This window comes from Phytophthora sojae (genome assembly GCF_000149755.1).
Source record: "Phytophthora sojae unplaced genomic scaffold PHYSOscaffold_9, whole genome shotgun sequence".
Lineage (NCBI taxonomy): Eukaryota > Oomycota > Peronosporomycetes > Peronosporales > Peronosporaceae > Phytophthora > Phytophthora sojae.
Window position 1 is genome coordinate 1,766,892 of NW_009258123.1, and position 14,967 is coordinate 1,781,858.

The 14,967-nt window shown below is 55.6% G+C and overlaps 1 protein-coding gene across 1 annotated transcript; it reads left to right on the forward strand.

Annotated features, from left to right (window-relative positions):
- Positions 1 to 8,933: 8,933 nt before the first annotated feature.
- Positions 8,934 to 10,199, forward strand: PHYSODRAFT_338659 (hypothetical protein; the record flags this gene model as incomplete). The annotated part of the gene is made up of 3 exons (XM_009536519.1): positions 8,934 to 9,095; positions 9,181 to 9,521; positions 9,563 to 10,199. The coding sequence occupies 3 exons, from the start codon at positions 8,934 to 8,936 to the stop codon at positions 10,197 to 10,199; spliced, it is 1,140 nt and encodes a 379-aa protein (XP_009534814.1).
- Positions 10,200 to 14,967: the final 4,768 nt, after the last annotated feature.

The following is a 14,967-nucleotide window of genomic DNA, read 5'->3' on the forward strand; positions in this document are numbered from 1 at the left end:
ATAACGGTGTGCACGAGCACGAAGATGCTTCGGCAGCTTCTGACGAGCTTTGTCAGAAGGCGCTGAGCCGTAGGCCAGCAAGAGCTTCGCATCCGCGTCGTGCGCGTACGCGACCTTCACGTCGTCCAACAGTGACGACGTTGGGGTGCTCGATCGCATGGCGTCAATGGCATTGACGTCGGCATCAGTCGTGGCGTAGTCAGGTCGACGCGAGAGCGCGTCGGCCACCACATTGAGTCTTCCGGGTTTGTACTCAACCCGGAAGTTACACTCTGCGAAGAATGAGAGCAATCTCGCCATCCGTTGCGAGATGTGCGGCGACTTCACAGCCGTCCGCAACGACGCGTGGTCTGTGTAGACCAGGAACGGTTTGCTTCCGAGTAGATACACTCGGAACTTCGCGAGGGCGTACTTCATGGCAAGGAGTTCCTTGTCATGTACCGGGTAGTTGCGCTCAGCTGGCTTCAGCTGACGCGATTAGTAGTAGACGACACGATCACGGCCCTCGTGATCGTGCTGCATCAACGCACATCCGATTGCGAAGTCGGATGCGTCACACACAACGTGGAACGGGCGATCTTGGTCGGCCACCGCCAAGATCGGCGCCTCAGTCAAGCCCCGCTTGACTGCATCGAAGGCCTGCTGACACTCAGCAGTCCAAACCCACTCGGCGTCCTTCTTCAGGAGCTGTGACAGCGGGCGTATCATGCCCGCGTAGTCCTTCACGTACTTGCACAAGTACGTGACCAAGCCAAGAAACTGCCGCAGTTCCTTGACGTTCGACGGCGTCGGCCACTCATTGATCACTCTGACCTTCTCAGGGTCAGGGCGGACACCGTTCTTCCCAACGAGACACCCGAGCACGGGTATCTCGCTCGCCCGGAAGATGCACTTCTTCAGGTTCGCATAGAGCTTGTGCTTGCGCATGAGCGCAAGCAGCTTCCGGAAATGCACCTTGTGCATCCCGACGTCGCTCATCCCGTCCGCAGCCCGGCTGTGGACGAACACATCGTCGAAGTAGCTCGGTGCGAAGTCGCGCACCGAGCGCAAAAACGAGTGTGTCACGCACCTGTTGAAGGTCGCAGGGGCGTTCTTCAGACCCTGCGGCATCACTAGCCACTCCCAGAGCATGGCCGCTCGGCATGCTCACTGCCGTGAGAGGGATATCGCTCTCACGCATGAGGATCTGATAGAACCCATCGCGCAGATCAAGAGCACTGTAGATAGTGCTCCTGGCCATCGAATCGATGATAACATCTTGTCGCGGTATCGGTGTCTGCGCCGGTATCGTCGCATCGTTCAGCTTGTTATACGCATGAACGATGCGCCAACCGCCCTGTGGCTTCTTGACACAGAACGTCGGAGCACTGTGCGGGGATTTCGATTCCCGCACTTGTCCAGCTTTGCGACGACTTTCAAAGAAGTCGTCGATCGCTTTGACTTGCTCTCGCGGCAGTGGCCACTGCCGCGTGACACAGTACTTCGTGCCCGGCACGAGATTAATCTCGTGCTGGATTCCCTTGTCCTGCGGAAGCTCCGCAGGAATCTCTTCCGGAAGTACGTCCGCGTACTCCCGTAAGATCTCGTAGTAGGGACTCGTTTTCAACGAGCCCCAGCTCTGCTCTTTAAAGCGCTCCTTCTTCGTCTTCGCACTGAGAGTGTCCTCGCTCTCAGTGGTGGTCTCCATGAAGAACTGCCTCAGTTCTTCTCGCTCTTCGTTCTCCCGGCGTCTGAGAGAATGCATATTTGCTCGATGCGTCCATCGTGCAAGTCACGCGCGAAGCGCTTCCAGCTCATGACTGGAAGCGAAGTCAACTCCGACGCTTGCGTCGGAGGGTTAGCGAGGGTCATCTCCCTGTACCGGAACCCGGCACAGGTACGCGTCAAGACGTTCAACGTCTCAACGTCCGGCTTCTCAGCCTCCGTCTGCCCGGCAGACATTCCTTGTAGCGTCTCGGCCCCAGGCCGAGACTTGCGCAGCGACCTTCGCATGCGCCGTCTTCTTGTTTTGCGGAGCCCGGCTCCGCTTGGTTCTTGACCTCGTCCAGGCCCAGCCATGGACGAGTGTTCTTCTTTAGTACCGCCGGCGGGTTCATCCCGCGGGCGAGCGACTTCAAGCCCGGCTTGGTCGCCCGGCTCTTCGTCGTGTAGCCCGGCTGCACGACAGCATGCAAGTTTTTCCGGTGCGGAACGTTTGCAACCGTCCGCACCGCCTGCAGCGTCGGCTACACGCCATCTTCACCTCGACGCCTGTTATTGGCGGAGCCCTCCATTACGGAGGGTGCGTCGGCTCCCCGAGCCGACGAATCAAATTCACCCAAGCCATCGACTCCCGGAGTCGACGGCGTTACGTCACCTTGGCTCTTAGTTTTGGCCAGACCTGATCCAATCAGATTCGCGTTAGCCTCCACGGCTGAGGCGTGTGACTCGTCTGCGTCATCCGTGCCCCTTGAGGTCGGAGATTCTTCCTGATTCGCTGAAAAGCGGGTGTCGATCTCCGAGATCAACACATTTTCTCCTTCAGCCGTCGGCGGCGACGCCGACGCTGGCTGTTCTTGCGCGCGTGCTCGCGCGCGCCCAGGGCGCTCCAGGACAGCGGCATTAGGCGCCGTCTCGAGTGGTGAGTCGCGCGTACCTGTCGGTGCGTGCGTAGCGGCAACAGGGCCATCGCTCACTGTTCCGCTGTCGCGACCGAAGCGCACGAGAGTGCGCTTCTCCCAATCGATGACCGGATCATGTCGTGCAAGCCACGGCATGCCCAATACAATGTCAGACTTATCGTTAAAATCCAGGACGATAAAGGTCTCGACAAACTTTTGACTTCATACGTGAAGCGCACGCGTATCATGCGCTTCTCGGACTTCACGACGGCACCCGTTGCCAGTCGTACTTCCAACATACTTCGAGGTATCTTTAAATCCTCGAAGTCAAGCCTTGATAGACTTCGCAGTCGAACAAAGTTCTTCGACGCGCCAGAATCTACCAAAGCACGGAAAGAGCCGCTTGCTCTCATCGAGTTCACATTCAGGATGACAAGGTCAGGCTTGTCATCTTGGTTCTTGCAGTGAGGATGAACCTCACTGGGGGCTGCCGCCCTCAGTGTCGCGTGTCCAAGGTCGACACGCGGAACTGCATTACCAGTAGGGCGCCCCGCGCCTACTGGCGTCCAGCGTTTTTTGTTTGGTTGCGACGGTGCCCGGCACCGCCGCGATAGCCACCCTGCTGGTGCACGGGGGCCGTGCACTCCCGAGCAAAGTGACCGATTCTACCGCATCGGTAGCATTGCACATTGTTTCCTTGCGACTGCTGGGGCCCAGCAGTTGCAGCACTCGAGAGGTCCATGGGTTCTGGGCCTCCCGTCCTCACTACCGGGCGTGGCTGTGGCCTCGGCACATGTGCATGCAGCTTAGCCTGCCGCAGGCTAAACTCCTCCTGTATTGCAAGAGTTATAGCAGCTTCGAGAGTACTCGGGTACTCACGGAAGAGATAGGTCTTCACAGGCCCATCTCTCAGCCCCTTCATGAACGTGACGACCTTGGTCGCCTCGTTGATCGGATTGGTCACGATGTTCGAGACCAAGCACCGTGCTCTCTGAGCGTAAGCATGGACATCATGCTTGCCCTGCTGCAGGTCGAGGAACTCCGCCCTCGACCGGAACTCGTTTTGCGGGGGCTCAAACGCTTGTCTGAGCTCCTCCTTGAAACCCTCGTACGTGCTAAAGCACGTAGGTTCCGAGAGTCGGCGTCCATACGCCCAACTTCTAGCACGTCCGCCAAGACATGACATGGCGAACGCGACCTTCGACAACGGGTTGACGATGCGTCGAGCCGCAATGGCAGTGTCGAGTTCGACAAGCCAACGGAGGAGAGGCTCGCCCTCTCTTCCAACGTAATTGCTCACGCTGAGCTTCAGCGATTGCGCGCGCGGTGTCGTCCCCGACGACACCGTGGTAGACGAAGTAGCATCTCGCTGCTCCCTCATGATGAATCCCAGAGCAACACCATGTTGCTCTGTCAGCGTTAGCGTACGCAGCATCGTAGCTACAGCCGCCTCACCAATGACTGTTGACAGTCGTTGGAGACCTTCCCACTCTGGGTCCGACAGGTGGGGACAGTCAGCGCGTGCAATGTGAGTTGCAGGCATAGTGGATCTCTCCATGGACACCTCCGTATTCATGGGAAGGTTCTCAGCTCCGCGTTCGTGCGGTGACGTACGAACTCAGGTAGTCGGTCGTTGGACGGACTACAAAGTGCTACCAGGTGTAATGGGCCTACTTTGGCTCACTACTTTACCTTACACGTGTGCGCGTGTATGTGAGGAAGCGTAGCTTAGTTTAACGTAGAGTTAGTTATACTCGGGCCTCCGAGTATAGATTAATCTAAATAAACGATCCAAATAATGTTTTGGGTTAAAATGAGAACGGCTATTTGTGTTTTATGTTTCTGACTTCCTCTAAATGTAATATCCTAAACTTGGAATCTGCCAACGGCTGGTTGGCAGAATTCCAATGCTATGCATGTCGCTCATTGGCTAAAAGATGTTGCTTTCAGCCAATAGGAATCCTAAGTCTCTATGGACCACCCGTCGTGGTGATCCTAAATGTATGTAGCCTTTGGTGTGTCTACACCAAGGTCGAGAAAGTCTTTCGAACCTCTAAGAGACGTCGTATCTGTTAGAGTTACAAGTGACTGTAGCCACTTGTGCGTGTAACCCTGTTACATCACTTGTTGTTGTTGCATACTGTAGAAGTAGTTGGGGGACATCCTCACTCATCGTCTTCAGCGGTTCCCAGTAGTCCTCGATTGTCTCGAGACCCAGCCACTTCACCTTCACCTCGTATGCGTTCATGTCTGTGTTCATCCTGTGCTCCACAATCGCTTCCACAGCGAGCACCGTTCCTTGTGAAGCGATGTGGTCGATGAGCTCCTCAGTGATATTGAGCGAGTGATCAGCGTACATCTTTAGCCGAGATGGGTGCACGTCCATCGTGCTACCGTTGATCAGATGCTCCACCGTGAAGTAGTAGTCAGCGCTGCCAACCACACGGTACGGGCCGACCCACATCACACGCAGCTAGTTTGCATGCAACTTTTCGTCGACACGTGACCTCAACACGTAGTCGCCGACCGAAAAGTTCACTGCTTGCTCGTAGTGTGGTCGCCCTCGGTACCTCCGGGCTTGGCGCTCTCGCTCAGCTTTCACAGCTTTGTGCATGTCCCGGATGTCTTCTCGCAGCTTCGTGAGCTGCTGCTCCGTGCTAGGGCGGAGCTGGTCCAATGTAGCCACTCGGCGACGCCCCTTCTCCCCCGGAAAGAAAACTGTGTCCAATATGCTCGGGCATGGCCATCCAGTGAACAGCTCGATTGGGGCACGGTTGGAGAGAGACGGTACTGGCGAGTGGTTAATGCTCGACTGCACTAGTGGTAGCAGGTAGGGCCAGCCGTGGATGCTTACTTTGAACTCCAGTGCCAAAGCTTCCAGCACTTGCAAAATATCTCGGTTCATTCACTCCACAGAGCCATTCTTCCAAGGCGAGTATGCGAGGATAAATTCTTGACGACCCTTGAGTCTCCGACTGAGCTCAGCAACCACCTTGCTTTTAAACGGTGATCCCGCTCACCCATACAGTAGCCACTGTACCAATCCAGGATCGCACTCGCAGCCGTCGCTCACCCATACAGTAGCCACTGTACCAATCCAGGATCGCACTCGCAGCCGTCGCTCACCCATACAGTAGCCACTCCGAAGCGACTGTACCAATCCAGGATCGCACTCACAGCCACCTCCTAAGTCGGGCTATCACAAGCCACTAGCTCGACGAAATGCGTTGCCTCGTCCTTAAGAACTAGAGCGTAGCGAGATGTACCAAAAGATTCACCGAGTGTCAAAACGTCCCAGTGCAGAGTCTCATTACGTTCAAACGTGTGATGGGTCTCGCTGAATGACCGAGGAATAATAACCCCACCCTTCACATGCAAGCAAAGCAAGCACTTCGAGCAGAAATCGCGCACAATCCCGTTGAGACCAGTAATGTAGAACAACCGGCGAATGTGATTCTGCATCACATGCATACCGCGGTGCCCGTTGCGACCGCAATGTGCAATAATAAGCAGTCTGCGAGTCAGGTCTGTAGCCCCACTCGGTATCCAAATCACTCCACTAATACGCCACAAATCATCATCATCGAGGGTTGCCCTCGACGGAGCCATGTGTCGGGCTTGCTCGCAACCAATCTCCTCAATGGTGGGCCACACGAAATTGTCTGCGTCTAGAGGACGCAGCGGAGTCATAGTACTGTCTTCTTTATCGCCACTGGCCGCTGCAGGTGCCCTCTTTGATCGTGTGAAACGCTTCACCGCGTTGAAACGTGCTGCCGGCAGTGCTCGGCCACCTCACCTCGATATCAGATCCGCCCACGTTGTGGACCCCTTCAATATGCTCAATGGTATAGCGGTACGCCAAGAGCTTCGTCGACCAGCGCAGTAATTTTCCCCTCACGTGCTTTTTGAGCCTTTTCCCAGGGCAGAACAGGTAAATGATGTTCCGGTAGTCATAGTATAGTCGAAAGCCCTGCGGTCGTAAAAGCAGGTACTCCAACTTCACACATGCCTGCACAATCGGGAACGATTCTTTTTCGATCACGCTCCAATTGAGCGCCGACCCAGTAAAGCTTCCTCCCATGCAGATCAGGAGTTCATGCATTTGCTCGTGAATTGGTACGTCCGGTTGCCACTGACTCACTTGCGTGACTACCAGTCCCCAACCAGAATCTGACGCGTCTGACAGCACACATAGCTGCTTTGCAGGGTCAGGAAAAGCCAGCATCGCTGAATTACCAAGCAAATTCTTCACTTCGGAATATGCTCTCAGTTCGTCATCAGTGAGCTCCAGTCTTATCCCCGCCGCGGCCATCTTTGTCTTTTTCGTGCGGCTCAGAGCGCGATCTAGGCACTCCTGCAGAGGTCTGACCACTCTCGAGTAGACTACCAGAGTTGATCTCATCCAATTGCTTGCACACAAAAACTGCTGCAACTCAGCGGCAGTTGTCGGCACTGGTAACGCTTGGATGCGTTTGGGGCCATGACCGATGCCAGCCTTGATAATGATCCTTCCACACCATCGCACTTCAGTCAGGAATAAGGCGCTCTTCTTAGGATTGAGGATCAACCCGTATTCATCCAGGCGTGTCAATGTTGCCTCAATTGCTTCCAGCAGCTCTTCCGCCGTGTCCGCAAAAACGAGCAGGTCGTCAATCCAGACTATGACAGACGTGCCCACCAAATCGCCCAACACCATCTCAATCGTTGACTGAAAATGCAGCGCTGTGTCTGTGCTCCCTTGCGGCACACGTGTCGGAGTAAAAAAGATCTTGTCGGTCATGTAAGACAGGAACTCTTGACAGCTATCATCGAGCGGAAGCTGCCAAAAGCCTTTGAGGAAGCCAAACACGGCGTAGAACATCTTGCCCTTGCAGTGCTCTAATGCAACCTCCAAACTTGGCATTACTCCTGCGATTGGTTCCGTCACAGCATTCAGAGGTCGGTAGTCATTGGTCTGTCTGAATTCATCTGTGCCAGGTTTTCTCACAAGTAACGCGGGACAGCACCAGCGACTCGCTCTGTTTTCGTACACCCAGCCAAGAGCCACTAGCTTCTGATTGAACTCAGCGATGAACGTCGATTTTTCAGGGCTGTACTAGCGAACCTTGCACCTGTAAGGAGTGGCGTTCGGCTGCAACCTAATCTTCAGCGGAGGAACACGCGCTGGCGGGTCATCCCCCAACTTCAGTCTCCATCCGCCGTACCTTCGAATAATTGTATACAGTCGATCAGTCGTGTATTTGTCGATCACACCTCGATCCACGGCGTCACGAACCAGAGCATCCACAACATTCGTCACAATCTCTCCAACCGTAGGTTTGCATGCTGGTAGTCCGTCGGGATCATCGATCAAGTCGTCGTCATCGATCTCCCGACACGTGTCGTGTAGGAAAGCACGAGTTTACGAGTCCTCGCCCTATCAACCGAAGTCGCTAGGACGAGCCCTACCAACAACACACGCTGTCTCCGAAGAGTCGGCGATAGATTGTCGGGATAATAAACCTGAAGACCAGGTACGATCCCTTATACGGGCTGGAATGTTCCTCCCTGTGTGTTGCGGGTCAGGTAGGTTTACTCTTCGTTAAAATATAAGAGCACCCTCAGCCACGAGCTACGGCTAGGATGCAATGTGTAATACGTGCTTTCGCACTAAACCTCTGTGGTCCCTCAGAAAGGAAGGGTACCAGGCCAATCGAAGCCTCTTACAGGGGCGCCGGGGCGAAGCCTCGGCTAGAAGTCAAATACACTGGGGGGTCCTTGCCTCACACCCAGTCAAACGTACAACTGTACACAGAGGTCTTTAATACCTCCCAACACTCGGCCACCTACCCACTCTTGGCCTTACCAGGATGAACACTCGGTCAATGCACCTTATGCTCACCGGCAGGCATACCCGTGCAGCCGAGTGTATCCAGACCCTACGCTAAGCTTAGCGACTTACCGTAGACGGACTTGACCCTTGTGTGGCTTGGGGGGAAAATTCTGCTCTGTTTAATGATGAGAGGCTGTCAGGCCTCTCCTATAGCTAATCCCTATGGTCTATACAAATATCAAGTGTGGACCGAGCTTTCGAGCTGATCCTACAATCGGACGAAACTTCGTCCTAAATACGAACTCCTACTGGGCATAAAGCGTACCCACTATGAAACTTTGGAGGCCTCGGCAGGCGGTTTATTTTGACCCGCCGAGACCCTCCTGTCACTCCGTAGTCTCTATTAATCGTCAGGGCACTAAAGCGCGGGGAATGTGACCGACCAATCAGAGCCCTCGGTCAGGCATTACTCGCTAGCTCAAGGCAGTTAGACCTCGACCGGAACTCGCCCGGCCGCAGTCATGTCCCGATCTCACAGCGGCCCCCAACTCGACCCGAGCCGTCCCAAGTGGTGCGTGTCGTGTTGCCTTCGTGCCTCTCTGCGCTCCGACGCCATGCAGCCCTCCGGCGGTCCTGGCAGCGCGCCGCCCTTCACCTTCCCGGACCTCGGTCCAGTCGTCCAGGTGAGGCTTCGTGCGAGGTGCTTAAGGCTGTGCTTGATCTCTTCATCGCGTTTAACCGTCTTCAACTTGCTGCATCTTGCTGCAGGACACTCAATTGCGTGGCCCCACGGGGCAGGTCATCGACTCGTCGGTGCCGGCCTCGGAGGCCTCGGCGGCGCCAACTACCCCCTCTGCGTCAGCAAGCGGGGCGCCCCGACGGCCCCAGGCTTCGGCTGCAGTTCCTGTAGCTTCAGCGCCATCGTCTGGTGCTGGTGGCAGCGCCGGAGCAGCTCCGTCACCAACTCCCGCCTCTGCAGGAGCACCGGGGGTGGCGGGCAGTCTCCAGGCCGCACCTTCGGTCGTCGCGCCCCATGCTTCGGCTGCAAGCACTGGAGAGACTTCGGCTTCGAGTGCAGCGGCTCCGACGTTGCCAACTCCCGCTTTGCCGTCCGCTAGTGGGACCCTGCGTGTACTCAGCTGGTCCTCAGGTCCTCGCCCGACTCCAGTCCTCTGCACGAGCCTTCGTCAAATGCTGCGCACTTCTGCCGCACGGGTGACCCGCTGCCTGCTACTGCGCACGTGGCCTCGGGACTTCCTCCGCGTTCTTCCGCACAGTGGTATGCTGTCGAAGACATCGTCGCGACAGCTATTACGGTCAACCCAGTGCTGGACCCTCGCCGTGTTACGGCCCCGTGGGTGCGTGAGTTCACGAACTTCTACGGGCCTCCTTTCGGTCTGCAGGAGGACGGGCAGCCAGGTGAAGACGAAGTCTCGGAAGAGGAGGAGGTCGAGGAGCTGATCGAAGAGATCGAGTCTCCGGTTGCTGAAGGGTCTTCGGAAGAGGCTCAGGACGAGTCTCGCCGCGCCGTGGATGCTCAAGAGACTTCGGACGAAGCTACACATGCGCTAGGGGCTCAAGATGCAGCAACGGCAACGCAGGACTCGGTTCAAGATCGCATCGCGGCTTCGGAGGCCCCTTTTGAGGAGGCCCCAGTCAGCGAGACTCCAGCTGACGCGCCACGTTCGCCTCCAAGTGCTGCTGATCAAGCTGCCACGCAAGCCGAAGCTTCTCCGACTGCGCGTCTCCGCGTTTTGGCCAAGGTTGCCTCGTCTTCGGACGCCTAAGCTTCGTTCCAGTTCTCCATCGTTCCTTCATGTCTAGGTCGAGCTAGATCAGGGTATTCAGACAGTTCGTTCGTAGTATAACTAGCTCGCCCATGCAATTCAGTAGTCGTTTGTCCTTCTTCAGCTGTTCTCCATAGTTTCTCCAGTCGTGATCTCCACTTCGTAAAGTCTTGTCCACTTCAACATACAAATATGCAATCATCTTTCCGCAGTAACATGTTTCGTCTTCTGGGGCAGGCTGCGTAGCCCTGCCGGCAGTTCATCATGGTGAGAGGGATGCAACTAGTCCTCGTCAGCGACTTGGACTATTTGCAACCTTCGGTCACGTCGTTTCTCGCGTAGATAGTCATACAGCAGTCCGCCACAATACAGATTCGACGCGGGCTCCCACGATGGTTCGTCATAGCCGACCCACTTCACCTTGAACTCTCGGACGGCCCGCTCAGTGCTCATCGAGAGGGGAATTCGGTCATCCAAGATGGCTTCAACCTCATACTCGCCTACCAGGTGGTCGGGTTCCCAACTATCCTCCGGGAGTAACTCCTCGTCGAAATCTAGTCGCGTCTCCTAGGTTACTTCAGCAGCCAGTCGAGCCTTCGGCCGATCGCCAAATTCGTTCACCGCCTTCAACCGGGACACATGCACTACCGGGTAGAACCGGTAACCACTCTTGTCAGGCAAATCCAACTCGTACGCATACTCGTCAACCTTCTGCTTGATGCGGAAGGGACCATGCCATCGATGAGCCAACTTCTTGGTCAACCCTGGCTTGACGCGTTCCATGTAACGCCACGTACGATCACCAGGCTGGAAGAGAGACTTCGGTGCGGGGTCTGGTGTGTCACCCTCACCCTCTGCACCTGTCGGATCATCTTCCGAGGTTTCGCCAGTCGCGGAAGGTGGAAGCGCAGCACGTTCTGCTCGGCTCAAAGCCTCGTTATGCTTTTGTGCTCGCCGAGCCTTCTCGACTGCTTGGTACTCCTTAGCCATTTCCAAGGCCACCTCCTGTTGCCGGTTGACTTCTCGGCGCCACGCTAAAGCATCGGACTGTCGCCCGAAGCCTCGCTTCAGCGAGGAGGACATTGCCCGGCGGGTCGACCATGCGTCCCGTCCGTGCACCAAGTAAAAGGGCGTGTCCTTCCTCGTGCCGTCCTGCGAGTTGTTAATCGCAAAGATCAACTTCTCCACAATCTCGTCCCAATCTTGTTGTAGCGGGTCTTCCGCGTACACTCGCACCGATTGCATTACGGTCTTGACCGAACGTTCCTGCTGGCCGTTAGCCTGCGGCCGATAGCTCGACGTAGCCCTAGATCTCGACTGCATCATCTCGGCGAAGGTTTGGAAGACCTCGCTCATGAAGGGCGGGTCTCGGTCACGCCTGATCAGAGACGGCGCTCCGAACCTTCGGTACACGCACTCTTCGAATGCTTGTGCTACACAGAGTGCAGATGTGTCCGCCATCGCCTTGCCCATGACGAATCCAGTGAACGCACACTGAAACAGTAGCAGTGCGGTATTGCCCCGCCGAGTCTTCGGTAGGGGTATCACAAAATCCATCGAGACAAATTGTAGCGGTAGCTCGGCCAGGATGTTGCCTGGGGAGTACCCACGCAGCTGCGGGCGACTCTTGCTTGAGCTACAGTCCGGACACGAGCGTACGTGTTTCTCCACATCAGCGAATAAGCCAATCCAATAGTAGTCAGCCTTGACTCGGTAGTAGGTTCGGACGATACCTTGGTGACCGTCCTCCAACGAGTCATGACAGTTCTGTAGGATCTCCTGAACCATCGTTGTTGGCACCACTAGACGTAGTGTCGTCTCCTCGGCTCGGTCGCGACCCCACCGACGGTTCGCACCGAGGAAATACAGCAAGCCATCTTCGCTTAACACGAACTCGTCAGCCATCTTCCAGGCTTCGCGTGCAGCTTTGTAGGCAAGCTTCGTTTCGTCTACCTTTAGCACCATCTTGAGGTTCGACCACCGGAGCTCCTCATCCTGGGCTGTGCCAATGCGCCTGCGCCGTTCTTCGTGCACAACTTGTGGGTCGATGTCGTCAGTACTCGATTCATGGACCACTGTTGCATCAGGTCTCGGCTGGTCCGGAAGTTCGTTAGACTCTTCGTTGCTGACGGCATTAGCTTCGTCTCCTTTGGTTCCCTCTTCTGGTTCATCACCCGAAGTTTCATCGGCAAAGCGTACTTGTTTCGCACGCGCGCGGGCTTGTTGCCTCGTTACCGCGGCTACATGTCCAGTGTCCCGTACAAAATCGAAAAAAATCTTATTACGGTCACTGTCACGCGTATCCATCACACGTATCAAGTACACGTGACTTGTTACGACTTCTCCAGAACCTTCAAAGGCTTCGGCTGACGGTTCATAGAGCACTTCTCGGATCCGATTCAATTCCATCAACTCTCGTTTTTGGTCTTCGCTGTTCACCGTCATCGACACCTTCTTCTCCAAGTTTTCGCTCGCCAAAGAGTCTGCAGCTGCATTGAACTCTCGGATAGCATGTATGTACTTTACGGACCGAATTCTCGCGGTCGGTTCCTTGTGCTTGTTCAGTTGTGCCATCAGCGACTCCTTATGGCAAGCGATCACCCCTAGGGATTGCTGGATTTCGAGTCTCGAGTCCCCGACGATGACTAAGTCCTCGGCCCCATGTTCTAGGGCGGCAGAGACCCCGTTGTTCATTCCGGTGTACTCAGCGAGGTTTAGAGTCGTGGTCTCGGGATACGCACTCGCAGCGATCACTACACACCATTCAGGAAGTCGCCATAGTATCCAGGCGCAACTGCCGTAGCCACCATGCTTCTCGATCTTTGCCGAGCCAACAAACGAAAGTACGTAGCCACTGTAGGTACGTGGCAACCGTGCATAAAGCAAATGCGGATCCATCCGAACACTCGGCGAGCCTTTGGCTCGAGGGGCACAGGTGCCAACGAGTCTTCGAGGTCAACGAAGCTTGTGATCGTCGACTGCAAAAGCTGTGCGAAAGCGCAATCCTTTTCCTTGACTCGGTGCACTACTAGACTCCACGGATACAGTAAGACGGCAAATTGTGTTGCGCGTCCGAAGAGTGTCTTCGACTTGTGGACCCAGTCGAGCGTCGAAAACCGCGTGTAGACATGTATGGTCCGACCGGCCAGCTGGGTGTAACACACCTTCAACAGCTGCAGCAAAGCCAGTACTTCCTTTTCCGCCGGGTGGTAGTTCATCTCGGCGTCCTTGAGCACTCGGCCGCAGAAACGCACCGGGTGCATCAGGCCATCGTGCTCCTGCATGAGCGTGGTGCTCACGGCCCATTCATTTGGAAACAGCATCACATGGACCTCTCGGTCACGGTCGAAGTGTCGGAGGACAGGTGCCTCACCGACCTTTCGTTGCAATGCCGCGAAGCTTCGCTTGGCTGCAGAGAGGTCACCCCCTGGTGCGAAGTCTTCGTCTCGCAGCTGGTAGAGCGCGGCACCGTAGACAGCAAAGTCCTGTATGAAGCGGCTGTAGTAGTTCAGAGCGCCAAGTAAAGCTTGCACTCCCCTCTTGGACCTTGGGAAGGACAGCTCGGTGATAGCCTTCAACTTCTTAGGGTCCGCTCTAATACCACTCCGGGACACTTCGTGAGACAGGAAGTCCACCTTGGGCTGCACAAAAATGCTCTTGGTGAAGCTCACGCTGATCCGACATTCCTCGATCCGGGCGAGGAGTCGATCGGGCGTCGCTAGACATGCATCGAAAGACTCGCCACCAAAGCAAATATCGTCAACGAACGAACGCCGTTCGAAACCCGGCACCAACGAAGACTCGTCGGGCTCTCCATTCGCAAACATGTCCGCAATAGGACTGTTGACTAATTCCGAGACCGAGCTTTCGCTCGATCCGAGTCCAAGTCCCGCTTCAAACTTCGTAGGCGACTGGTCCGGGTCGGACGACTCTTCATGTGACTGTTCAGTCGAGGCGTTGGCGAGTTCACGGTCGCGTGCTTCAGCTTCTGCCATCAGACGCGCGTAATGCTTCCATCCACCCTTTAGTTGAACAAAGCCCCACAGAGCATTGTCGAGCATTCGTTGATAGATCATAGGTGCATTTTTAAGCCCAAAGGGCATTCTGAGCCACTCGAAAGGACCTAGTGCACACACAAACGCAGAGATCTGACGAGCCCTCTGTGTCATCATGATCGCCCAGAATCCACTCGCCGCATCAAGCGAGCAGTACCACAGATACTTCTCCAGGTCTGTGAGCAGATCATCCACAAGGGGCATTGCATACTCCATGATAGCGGTGACTGTGTTCGCCATCTTGTAATCAATGCACAGTCTGATATCTACGCCATTCTTCTTCAGCACAATCACGATCGGTGACGACCATGGGCTGTTGGAGAACGCGATCAGACCTGCCTTGAGCAAACCTCGCAAGAGCTCGTAAAGGTTCTTGAGGTGTCGGAGGGGAATTCTCCGGGCTCGTTGCTTGATAGGCGCATGGCCCTGCACATCGATGTCGCACACTACACCGTACGCAGGCGGTGGTAGAGCATTGCCACTAGATATTATGATCTTCTCATGTTTCTTCAGAACCTTCACTAAGCGATCCTGCCGTCCACTACTCAGTTCCGGGTGCCGGACATTCTCAGCCGAGTAGTCCAGTTCCGTGACCGAGGATTCTGTAAGGTCGGGCAGGAAAGCTAGTTCATGAGCGTAATCTTCCAAGTTGATCTCATTGGGCAAGTGTTCGGCGCGCGTACGTTCCTCCAGCTGCTTGGCGTCGCTCGCGC